The sequence below is a fragment of the Euprymna scolopes genome, chromosome 34 (assembly GCF_053919585.1).
Source record: "Euprymna scolopes isolate OS-2025 chromosome 34, ASM5391958v1, whole genome shotgun sequence".
Classification (NCBI taxonomy): Eukaryota; Metazoa; Mollusca; class Cephalopoda; order Sepiida; family Sepiolidae; genus Euprymna; species Euprymna scolopes.
This window is the reverse complement of record NC_136515.1, coordinates 1,758,433-1,772,210: the sequence shown is the minus strand read 5'-3', so window position 1 is coordinate 1,772,210 and position 13,778 is coordinate 1,758,433. Positions and strand designations below refer to the sequence as shown.

At 31.3% G+C, this 13,778-nt stretch overlaps 1 protein-coding gene across 1 annotated transcript in view; it reads right to left on the bottom strand.

Annotated features, from left to right (window-relative positions):
* The window catches only part of LOC145259075 (solute carrier family 35 member D2-like protein), a 148,563-nt gene that overhangs the window by 27,907 nt on the left and 106,878 nt on the right, over positions 1-13,778 (bottom strand). The window contains exon 5 of the mRNA XM_080116706.1: positions 5,267-5,338. Coding sequence (XP_079972832.1) covers positions 5,267-5,338 — 72 coding nt within the window. The remainder of the gene's footprint in view (positions 1-5,266; positions 5,339-13,778) is intronic.

Here is a 13,778-nt window from a genome sequence, read left to right as displayed (position 1 = left end):
AAATATTACAGTAAATATTTTGTAAAACCGATAATCACTGGATTTGCACTCCAGTAGATTTATTGCTTTTCATTATTCTGAATAATTATATATATATATATATATATATATATATATATATATATATATTAGTGTTGGGACGATTAATCGGAATCAGAAAAATTGGTACCTATTTTCCGATGCCAAAACGATTCTTTTGTCTTTTTTATTTGATTTTGTTTAAAGCAAAATCTTCCATTGCTTGTAATAATGACAAAATAATAAATATTTATTGATATTAAAATACCAGTGAAGCTAAAATCGATAGATCATTCTTCACACGTGTATTTTGACGTTTAGGAAAATATCTGCATATTTAACATGTTTTTTTACGAAAATCAGGGGAAATTATCTTATAGTTAAATAATTAGAGATTTATAACGAGTTGGAATCGGTAATTGTATCTGTTGTGGTTGCAAGGTTGAACAATAATTAGTAAGGAAATACAATGAAGACGCAAACAACAAGATAACGCAATAATAAGTGTATTAAAGAAAAGGTATATTTACAATATGTACAAATGATGGTGTCGAGTCAGAGAGTCTTGGTGGGAGGACATGTACGCTCTTCGGCGTCACTTCCGATGGCATTTGAGTAAGACACACCAAGGCCAACCTAGGCTTGCCATTTATAGTGTTATGTTATTCGCATATGCAAATAAGTGGTTGCCACCACAACAGTATCGGAATCGAGAAAAATTTTGGAATCGTCCAATCAATATATATATATATATATATATATATATATATATTTATTAGTACTGATTTCAAAAGCAAAAAAAAAAATGACTTGGGTGCCATCAGCTAAAACCGAAACCAAAACATTTAGCGCTGCAGTTGCGTTCCCATCTGAACTAATCTTGTTGCTAGGGGTTACACAAAGTTCGTTACAAGATGATGATAAACACAATTATCTTTTTCGTTTGTGATGAATGACGACACAAGACAACAGTTACAAAAATAGTTGGTTTCTTTATTCTTCAATCGGCTGATCGGTGACAGCAGGAATTCAAACTTGAATCTATATGGTCCAATCTTCTACCCTTCACTTTTAAGGGGCTTTCCTCTCCAACTGACTACCTCTCATCAACTCTTGACTCAACTCTGTCTTCCAACTCTTCTAACTCCGAACCCATAGATTCCTATATTGAGAAATTTCCTTTGTTTATGATGTCAGAAGTGTGTTTTTCAAACGTGACTAATTTTCATGTGGTTTTACATATGTTTGTCCAAACACATTTTTGGCAAACAAAAGAATCCTCAATTCTAGTTCTAACCTATTTTTAAAGAATATATTTTTAATTAGCATCGTCCATTCTTTTAACTGACATATTTAATATTCAGATTTCTGAAAGAATGGACAATCGACTCTTATTTTCTAACATCTCTATATAAATAAAATGAACTCATTTTTCCCATCTGATTTTGACATTAATAGGATTAAAAATCAAGATATTTCATGCAAATATAATATGCACAAATGGCAGAACAATATCTGAGGTGTGTTATAGGCTTATTATTTCTTAAATTCCTCGATAATCTTAGATTTCTATACTTTTTTCTGCTGAGAAGTCACGGCCAAAATCGGTTAAGATCAATGGAAGTGGTAAAATATTTTCTCTCTAATAAATTCCTCCTCCTCCTGCCACCACTTAACACCGTTTGGGGATCGTTCACAAGGAACAGTTGAGAAGAGAACACCAGTTTGGCTTCGTAGTTCTTTCATGTGAAGTTATTTAAAATCACTAAACTAAGCTGCAGTGCTCTGTGGCGTAGTGGTTAGCGTGCTGGACAATTCACATTATATTTTCACGTTCACGCCGACCTACCATAGTCGTTTTTTTTTTTTTTTTTTTTTTTTTTCCTAAACAACTGGAATGGACTTTTCTTGGTGGCCGAACTGTTAACGTTGCAGATTTTTTTTTTTTTTTTTTTCACACTTTATTTTCCTACTTTTACTCATGACTCCGGGTTTGATCCTTCCTACTTACCTACCATAACATTTTTTAAAACTCCCCCCCCCCCCCGTCCCGGAAACAAACACTCGGGCAACGCCGGGTACCTCCGCTAGTAAACAATATTTAACTATTTCTAATAGAATTAACATTACACTTAATTTCTAACATGCCATTCTCCATTATCTTAAACACTTGCCTACAGGGTTCGATTCTAACCTTATCCTAATATCATTTTCACTTATCTAGTATGTATTCTTACTTACATAAGGGGTCAGCCCTTTCATGTAACATTCTCACAGACAGATAAGAAAGTTATAAAATTAACCCACTTTTAGGTATGATTAGTTAACGCATGCACAAACTCATAGAAACGTCAGCAAGTTGAAAAGGACATTTTGTATTTCAACTTACCAACTTCTGCACACGTTATTCATCCATCCAAACAAAGTTTTTACTCGTAAACCATCCTAAGTGTATGGTTACTATTTCCTGTTAATTTCAGTCTTAGGTGTCTTGTAGTTTTGTTTTTTTTTTCATAGGCATTACCACTTATCAAGGCCCAGAGGCCACTCGAGGATGAGGGTTAAAGAGTGTACAATACTCCATCGGACGATATAGTAATCGTTAGTAATAGAAATTCGGTAAATTTGTTAACTTAAGTGGAACGGCTCATCAAGAACTTATTTACGTTGAACTTGAAGATAACCATATAGTAGTCAGCTGGAAAGCAGGCAAATGGAAGACAGTTCCACAGGTGTGCAGTTCTGAGAAAAAAAAAATTTAAGGTTTAAGAGTTTAGCTGTTAAATATTTACAGACAGACAGACACACTGTTTTATTTATATAGATTTATTTGCTGGGTTAGCTTGTCGAATGATATCATTCTAGTGATTATAAAATCCTACTTGTGAGACATTGGCCTGCGTCCTTAATAGATGACTACACCTGTTGTTAAGTATCCATATTCTTTAGTCAGACTTTATCACGGCTTTGCTTGATTTGTGTCAGTCAATAGACATTTGTCCATGTGGCACCGTGAGTCAGGTGGCAGGATACACATCTTGCATACAAGTGACTTGGTTTGGTTGTTTTGTTTTACGGCATATCAACCCTTTTCGGGTTATTTAATGCCGAATCCAGTTATTTTGGAAATAGAATTCATGTTGCATCCAGTTATTTTGTAGAAGGTTTTTATTCTTCAAACTTTTGGGGTCTTCAATCACTAGTTTTTAGTGTTTGGTTTGGTTTGGTTGTTTTATAGTGAATTTTATCGTTTTTGTTCCCTGCCCTGCAGAATATGAAAGATTTTTCAATGGGAGAGGGAAAAGGGTTACAGTATTAATGTTTGGTACATTTTAAGTTTGGAAACCGGCCAGGAAGTGGGGGATATAGAAAGAGAAAGGGGAAATGGGAAGAATGAAAAGGGGTGGGTGTTAGTTTTGGTTTTGCAGAACATAATTAAGTTTTGCAAAAAGAAGTAGAAAAACAAAAAGTATCAATGTCAGGTGCGTTTCATCTCAGGAAGCCAGCATCTTCAGACAGCCTGATCTGGTAGCACCAGCAAGTGACTCGGGTTTCGAATCTTAACTTCAAATGTGTCTGACTGAAGAGCCTAAAATGAGGGTGAAACTCACATTCTAAGCTTTCCAGTTTGTGGCTTTCACGATTTCCAGTCATAAAATACACTTAATATATTTTAATACATGCAGATTCCATAATTATTATTAGAGTCAATTCTCCATTGAATACTATATATATTGAATATTATATATATATGTATATATATATATGATGAAAAAGCACTTCGGGTTTTATTACAATTTGTGATTCTTTTAATCGACTTATTTATTTTATAACATCCGAAAATGGTTTATTTCTTTTTCATCATTTTAAAATTTTGCCATTCTAATAAAGATATATATATATATATATATATATATATATATATATATATGATGAAAATAATGGAAATAGTATTCTGACAAAATAGAGAAAATAAAAAGGAACAAACCGTATTATGTGTTCATCAACGTTTCGTCTTTATTTCATCCAGAGGAAGTCTCGAAATAAAGACGAAACGTTGATGAACACGTAATACGGTTTGTTCCTTTTTATTTTATATATATATATATATATATATATATATATATATATATTATACTGATTTCAAAAGTTTAAAAAAAAAAAATGACTTGGGTGCCATCAGCTAGAATCAAAACTAAAAATATTAGCTTTCTAGCCACGATCCATCATTTACTTTCCAACTGCATTTGCTACCATTTGAGCTAATGTGACAGATAAGAAAGTTATAAAATTAAACTAGTTCTAGCTATGATTAATTTATGCATGTGCAAACTAATAAGAAAGTTGCACTTAATATTTTGTATTTCAACTTGCCGACAGCTGCTACGTGTTATTCATCCATCCAAACAAAGATTTTACTTGTCATAAACCATCTTTGCTGCACAATTACTATTTCCTGTTAATTTCAGTGTTTAAGCATTTATTGGTTAAATATTTACACACAGACAGACACACATGCATCTACTTCTGTTTTATTTATGTAGAGATGAATAAAAATATGTTACTTATAAATTTAAAAAAGAAACAACATTAAAATAAAATTAATAAAAAAAAGTATAATGCACAAGGCAAATTTTCATTGCGTTCGTTATTTTTAATCCTCTCGTAATGTTATCATTCTATTTCCAATCAATTCATCTCGTTTACTCTTATCCTCAAATGGCTTTTAATCTTGATAGATGACAACTCATAAGTAAAAAGGAGGGGGAAGAGATTTGTGGTGTTGCTGTTCGTATTTATTTGCCTCCCCACGAGGGCAGAGTTAGATGGAAGGTCAGTTTTTAATGTGAGGAAAATCTAACTCCCCAAAAAGGGGCACTCTGGATCGAAACAAAAATAAAAATCATCTCAGCCATGAAGGACTTCACCTCCACTGACAAAAGACAGAAAAGATGTGGCAGAAAAACGCCATTTTAGGATGAACAGGTAAAGGACTGCGTTTGGAGTGAGATACATTTTCGATGCAACCATTTTTCCAATGATCTTCGCGACAGACTTGATGTGAGACTTCCATTTCAAGTCAGGGATGAAGGTTAATCCCAGAAGCTTGTCGAAGCTAATTATCATTCTATTATCAATCAATCCATCTTGTTAACCCTTATCCTCCCATGGCTTTTAATCTTGATAAATAGCGACTCATAAGTAAAAAGCGGGGGGAAAAAAAATGAAACGATTTGTTGTTACTTACTTTAAAATAATACATTCTAGAATCATGGTAAACAAAATGGAAAATCTTCTCAAAACTGTGAACATTGGTAAACTGAAAGAAAGAAGAAAAAATGTTCAATGCAAAAACATTCAAAATTAGCTATTTGTGTGTCGCTCAATTTTTAAGTGTTTGTGTGTCGCACAATTTTGAAGTGTTTGTGTGTCGCTCAATTTTGAAGTGTTTGTGTGTCGCTCAATTTTGAAGTGTTTGTGTGTCGCTCAATTTTGAAGTGTTTGTGTGTCGCTCAATTTTGAAGTGTTTGTGTGTCGCACAATTTTGAAGTGTTTGTGTGTCGCACAATTTTGAAGTGTTTGTGTGTCGCTCAATTTTGAAGTGTTTGTGTGTCGCTCAATTTTGAAGTGTTTGTGTGTCGCTCAATTTTGAAGTGTTTGTGTGTCGCTCAATTTTGAAGTGTTTGTGTGTCACACACACAATTTTGAAGTGTTTGTGTGTCGCACAATTTTGAAGTGTTTGTGTGTCGCTCAATTTTGAAGTGTTTGTGTGTCGCTCAATTTTGAAGTGTTTGTGTGTCGCTCAATTTTGAAGTGTTTGTGTGTCGCTCAATTTTGAAGTGTTTGTGTGTCGCTCAATTTTGAAGTGTTTGTGTGTCACACACACAATTTTGAAGTGTTTGTGTGTCGCACAATTTTGAAGTGTTTGTGTGTCGCACAATTTTGAATTGTTATTATTGTTGCATAATTTTGAAGAAAAAACAATCAAGTGGAAAGAAAGAAAAAACATTTAATAGAATAACAGGAAGAAAGAGAGGAGATAAGAGTGAGGGGTGAGAAGGGAATGAAGAGAGAGGAGTGAATAGAGGGGAAGGGACAAATGGAGGAGGGAAGAAGGTACAGAGAAAGTGGAAGGGGGGAACAGAGCAGGAAGAAAGATAGGGAGAGAGAAGGATTAAGAGAGCGGGTGAGAGAGAATCTAAGAGAGAGAGAAAGATGGAACAAAGAAAGAAAAAGGGGACAAAGAAAGAGAAAGGAGGGAAAGAAAAAGAGGCACAAAGAGAGAGAGAGGAGGCAAAGAGTAAAAGAAAGAGAAAAGACAGGGGAAGCAAAAAGAAAAGAAAGGGGGGGGGCAAAGAGAAGGAGAGAGAGGAGCAAAAAGATAGAAGGGCCCGAGATACAGACAAAGAGAAGGAAGGGAGAAGAGAAAAGAGGTGAAGGGAGAGGAGGGAAAAAGAGCGAGAAAGGTAAAGAGAGGGAGAAAAAGAAACGGGGGGGGGGGGCGAAAAGGGAAAGAGAGAGAGTGTTTTGTTTAACAACATTTCAACCTCTAGGGTCATTTAATGGCAAGAAAAAAAAAAATTTTTTATAGCATGGAGTTTTATAACTTGTTTCGTTATATTTTGTTGAGATGATTATCATGTTTTACTATTTCTTATAGAATTTGGAACTATATACATGTTTAGCTTAGTTGTTTTGTAGCATATCAAACCATTTCAGGTTATTTAATGTGAAATCTGATAATTTTGGTAAAAACATTTTACGTTTCAAATTTTTTATATCTTACAATATTTATTCATAATGTTTGGTTTGGTTGTTTTGTAGTGAAAAATTGTCATTTTTGTTTTTGCAGAACATGATTGAGAAGGAGGTGTTTGGTTTTACGAGAAATCAACTTTTTTTTTTTTTTTTTTAAATTTTTCTTCCTTTGAAGATTGTAACGCTGGGTATGGGGCAAGTCACTTCCTGTTGGTCAGATCCGTCCATTTCACAATTTTTATATAATTTCCTTTTGACACACCAATTCTCGTGGTGCCTGTACTTCTGTCAATTCTAACATCTAAGTGGATTAGGTATACAGATATCCACTTTCGTTATGTTGTTCTTAATCATTAAATGTAATTATCCATGCCATGCCTCCGTTCAGTCTCAAAAGACAATGGATACCCCCTGTAAGGGTAGCTGCGTGAATTGTGAGGCCAGGGTTGCGCAATCCCAAACACACCTTTCTTGAATCAATACTGTCGGAGTCCAGTGGCAAGGAGAAGTGTTAGACAACTGGAAGCAATGCCGAGATAAGCAGAGATCACATACAGTACGTGGACTTCATAAAAACGGTCACTCATTTTAGTATTGACCAGGCCCAACTTTGCTTAACTTTGGTTAAACGTAATTATCAGTTTATAAATAAACAATTATAATCAAACTGCATCAATCAACTTGTAATTGCTGAAATCAAAATAACTATTAGATAAAAAAAATTGCTGATAAAGAAAAGAAATAATTTTATGAAGCTAAAATTAATTATATTAAAAAACTGATAATTGTAATTAAAAAACTGATAATTATAATAAAAAACTGATAATTATAATTAAAAAACTGATAAGTATAATTAAAAAAACTGATAATTATAATTAAAAAACATAATTATAATTAAAAAACTGATAATTATAATTAAAAAAACTGATAATTATAATTAAAAAAACTGATAATTATAATTAAAAAACTGATAATTATAATTAAAAAACTGATAATTATAATTAAAAAACTGATAATTATAATTAAAAAAAACTGATAATTATAATTAAAAAAACTGATAATTATAATTAAAAAACTGATAATTAATTAAAAAACTGATAATTATAATAAAAAAAACTGATCATTATAATTAAAAAACTGATAATAATAATTAAAAAAATTGATAATTATAATTAAAAAAACTGATAATTATAATTAAAAAACTGATAATTATAATTTAAAAACTGATAATTATAATTAAAACACTGATAATTATAATTAAAAACACTGATAATTATAATTAAAAAAATTGATAATTATAATTAAAAAAACTGATAATTATAATTAAAAAACTGATAATTATAATTAAAAAATTGATAATTATAATTAAAAAACTGATAATTATAATTTAAAAAACTGATCACTATAATTAAAAAACTGATAATTATAATTAAAAAAACTGATAATTATAATTAAAAAACTGATAATTAATTAAAAAACTGATAATTATAATTAAAAAAACTGATAATTATAATTAAAAAACTGATAATTATAATTAAAAAACTGATAATTATAATTAAAAAACTGATAATTATAATTAAAAAAATTGATAATTATAATTAAAAAAATTGATAATTATAATTTAAAAAACTGATAATTATAATTTAAAAACTGATAATTATAATTACAACACTGATAATTATAATTAAAAAACTGATAATTATAATTAAAAAACTGATAATTATAATTAGAAAACTGATAATTATAATTAAAAAACTGATAATTATAATTAAAAAAATGATAATTATAATTAAAAAACTGATAATTATAATAAAAAAACTGATAATTATAAGTAAAAAAACTGATAATTATAATTAAAAAACTGATAATTATAATTAAAAAAACTGATAATTATAATTAGAAAACTGATAATTATAATTAAAAAACTGATAATTATAATTTAAAAACTGATAATTATAATTAGAAAACTGATAATTATAATTAGAAAACTGATAATTATAATTAAAAAACTGATAATTATAATTAGAAAACTGATAATTGTAATTAAAAAACTGATAATTATACTTAAAAAACTGATGAGTATAATTAAAAAAACTGATAATTATACTTAAAAAACTGATAATTATACTTTAAAAACTGATAAGTATAATTTAAAAAAACTGATAAGTATAATTAAAAAAACTGATAATTATAATTAAAAAACTGATAATTATAATTAAAAAACTGGTAATTATAATTAGAAAACTGATAAGTATAATTAAAAAAACTGATAATTATAATTAAAAAACTGATAATTATAATTAAAAAACTGATAATTATAATTAAAAAAACTGATAATTATAATTAAAAAAACTGATAATTATAATTAGAAAACTGATAATTATAATTAAAAAACTGATCATTATAATTAAAAAACTGATCATTATAATTAAAAAACTGATAATTATAATTAAAAAAACTGATAATTATAATAAAAAAAACTGATAATTATAATTAAAAAACTGATAATTATAATTAAAAAACTGATAATTATAATTAAAAAACTGATAATTATAATTAAAAAACTGATAATTATAATTAAAAAACTGATAATTATAATTAGAAAACTGATAATTATAATAAAAAAACTGATAAGTATAATTAAAAAAACTGATAAGTATAATTAAAAAAACTGATAATTATAATTAGAAAACTGATAATTATAGCACTCATTCACCTTCAGGATTAAGTTTTGCAAGCGCATTCGTTCTTTAAATATTATTTTAATTGGAATTCATTGAGATGAGTATTATTTATTTTTTTTATTTTTATTTATTTATTTTATTTATTTATTATTTTTATTTAATTATTTATTTTTTATTTATTGCGGACTATTATCCTCATCTGTTTAGTTGTTCTTGTTTCATGACGTTTCGGCCAACTATTCCTCTGGCCTTCATCAGGTGGTAACCGCGACGGGATAGGAGCTCTGAATCTCCTGACTGCATTCACTGCAATTACTGCCTTCCATAGTTGTTGTCGTCTTACCATGTTTTGGCCAACTAAGCCTCCGGCTAGCTTTGGGTAGGATTGAAACCACTATCTTCAGACAATTCTCACCTGGAGCCATAGAGATTCAACGTCTCTATCCACTGCGCCATGGAATAGTTGACCAAAACGTCATGAAACATCAACAACTAAGATGAGGATAATATTCCGCAATAAAATAAATAAGTATTCATTCCTTTGCAAATAATCGACTTAAAATTGTTGGAAAAGCAAAAAAAAATATTGAAAAATACAACAAGAAGAAAAATAAAAGTAAAAAATAAAAATTAAAAAAAAATTTTTTTGTTTTATTTTATGGCATATTAACCTCCTCCAAGTTATTTAGCAGCAAATCAAGTTGGATTTGTTGGAATTTTTTACAGTTTATCAACCATCTACGGATTATTTAATGCCGAATAAAGCAAATAATAATAATAATAATAAAAATCATTCTTTCAACAATTTTTATAAATGGAAATCATTCCAGACAAGACATGAAGCCACTTGATGTATGAAAAATATAAATAAATAAAACAGAATACTACTTTACGGTCAAAAATTACCCAACAATAAGTGTTAGCTGGATAAATTTCAACTCCGAAAACAGCAATTCTTCCTCCTCCCTGTCTGAAACATCACTCAAAAAAACTGGTTTCAAAACCTAGTAGGTGACGCTCCTTTCTCTTCTCTGCAACCTCTTTCCTCACACAAGAGACGTTGTGAGCGTGTCTCTGTTCTATCATCATTTTCATGGCAAGTGCTTATCTGAGTTTTAACCTATTGTTCCCCCTTGCAAAACTTTCACAAAAGACATTCAACTAGCTACAACCACTATCAACAATCTCTCCCATTCTCTATCTGTGCCTAAATCTAAACACAGATTCCATGAACAAAGTTTCTTTCATAGAACTGCCCACTGGCCTACTTCCAAGCTGATATGGTAGCCTTCAAGTCAACCCTTATCCCTGAGTGGCCTTCAGGGCTTGATAAATGGTGACTCCCTTGTAAAAAAAAAAAATGTGTCACATGAGTGTTAAAAAAAGGCTTAGATCTGATGACCTCAGAGGAAGATTAAATCTAAATAGTAACGAATTACAGGGTCGGACAATAAAGTTGTCAGCCTAAAGAAAACAATACTCGAGCTTTATTTTAAAAAAATCAGTTCAGGTAACTTGATTATGTAGTAGAGGTGATATCTATTCAATGTAGCCACCTTCAGCCTCAATCACCGCCTCAATATATGTTCAGAAATGGGAGCATGCCTTTTCCACAAGTGCCGGCAAATACTCGGCTGATGGCAGTGATCAAGCTGACTTTGGTGTTGTCGGAGGTCATGTTGGTGATGTTCTTGATGTATGACCAAACAAAGTAGTCCAGCGGTTTCAAGTCAGGAGAGAAGGGGGGGGGCAGAGAGAGAGAGAGAGAGAGAGAGAGAGAGAGAGAGAGAGAGAGAGAGAATGGCACAAAGTTGTAGCACTCATTTCAAAGCCAAGCGTAGGTCTCTTTGGACTTGTGGGCTGGTGCCGAGTCCTGCTGCCACCCCCAGGGTCTGCCAGTGGCCACCTGATTGCACCAGGAGATCACCACACTCTTCAGCACATCCAGGTACACTTTGGTGTTGACTTTCAAACTGACTTCGAAGATGTGAGGTGGCATGATGTGACTCTCACTTAAAACTACACCAAAGACCATAATCATGGCTGTGCATGTCCCTGTCATTTTGAGGTGCTGACAATGGTCCTGTTGTTATCTTGGATTGGTAGAGAGCAGGAGTTGTACAGCGGCACATCTCCAATCTCGCTCATTGAACATTATGTCACTTGCAGACATGATAGAAGGCTCCTATCGCTCTTGGGATTTGTACACAACTGACCAATTAATAGATGGTCTGCAACAAACAAAGCCGATTTCCATCAAACGGAAATGGAATCATGTCGTCTTTTCTAGGGTGACAATTTTATCATTCCATCCTGTAGATGTATGCCAAACAAGAGTCTTCGATTAAAGTTTGTAATAAAAAGCCAAGAACAAGAAAAACATGGATGAAAATCCAAGATGGATTTCAGAGAAGAGGGGCAAATAAAGACCTGGCTAGAGATTCTTGGGTTAGTAGATGTAGCAAGAAAACTTTGGTCATTACTAATCAGCAGAGCATTACAAGTGTCTAAAAAGGAAAAAGTCTACCAGGCATGTGTACGCAGTGTGATGATGTATAGAAAGTGAAATGGGGTTAATGTGGGTTGAAGATATGTGTTGCATGGAGAGAAATAATGTGAGAATGATACAATGTATGTGTAATGCGAGTCTTTAATGCAGGCTTAGATCTAATTAGCTCAGAGGAAAATTAAATCTGGGCACTACAGAGAGATGTGCGCAAAAGAGATTGTATAACTATGTCAAAAGAACAGACGAGATGTACATAAGCCGATGATAAAAAATGATTGTTGAGTTAGTAAATGTAGCAAGAGAAATTTTGTCATTACTAACTAGTAGAGCAGTTGATTCAGCAAAAAAAAAAAATAAATAAATAATGTGCCCATGTTACTTACCCTCTTGCCTAGAATATATATTCTATAATTCACAATAAGTTCAAGAACTTAAGTTTATTATGGACACTCGCAAAGACAATCCTTTTAAAAATGTATAAATAAATTAAAATTTGCAATTCTTTTCGCTTTAATTTTTTAAAAAGTTTTCTGCAGAAGGGTGCCGATTTGGGTTGATACATTCCCTACATGTTAAAGTTTACAAAAAATAATGTGCCCATGTTACTCACCGTGTTGCCTAGAACATTTATTCCAAAATTCATAATGATCCGTTCGTTAGTTTAAGAGATTACCCTGTAAATAGATATACATGTATATATAATATATACACATACCTACTACATATATATATATATATATATATATTCCATTTAATCACATAAGTTAATATAAGATAATTTTATGCATAAATTTGCAGTATTTACTTTAACAGTGCTCAATACATAAGTAGAACTAGGTAATAAGTTATGAAAACACACACACACACACACACACACACACACACACACACACACATATATATATATATATGTATATATATTTCTATACACAAAAGGATACAACTAACTCTTTCCCATAAAACACGCAAAGGGAAATGGTGAACCTGAGGTCAACTGTACCTTTGTCCTGTAAGTGCCCAACCATTGGCTAGTTAGGATGAACGCAGTTACAACTAAGAAGCTGATTGGCTAACTAGCAAATTCAATACCATGTGTTTATATAAAAATGCGCGATAACCACAACTCTTTGCATAAGCCTGGTGAATTCTTACAAGAATGAAACGCGGAACATTTTGTGTAGCTTAATTGCCATTTATATTTTCATAATTTACTATATATATATATATATATATATATTTCTTATTATTCCAGGTTAAAATGTATCAAAAAAAAAACAAAAAAAAACAAAAAAAAACAGTGGATTTAACAAGGCTACTGATAGTGCTCAATACAAAAGAGCAAGATATATTTTTATTTAATATCAGGCAAACAAATTGCATGGTCACGACAATAACAAAGTTACTATTTCGGTCAAATAATGATCTCCATGGAGTGACTTAAACATCCAATTTCATGGAGACATGCTTTTTTTAAAAAAAAAAACAAAATTAAAAATTAAGAGCATGTCTCCATGAAATCAGAAGTTTAGGTCACCCGATAGAGGTCATTATTTTACCGAAACAGTAGCTCTGTTATTGTTATGACTACGTAATTTGTTTACCTAATATTAAATAAAAACATTGTTGTTGGCTCCATTGATTTTGAGAAATCATAAAATTCTGTGTCCTGATTCAGTCGGGGGGGGGGGGGGGCATCTTGTGGTGTGGCTGTGCAGGCCGATGCAGGAGCCACAGGACCTGCCACAGTTGTTGCAGATGTAGATTTTCTGTCTCTCTGCCTGGGCCAGGGTCGAAGCTGGATCTGTCAT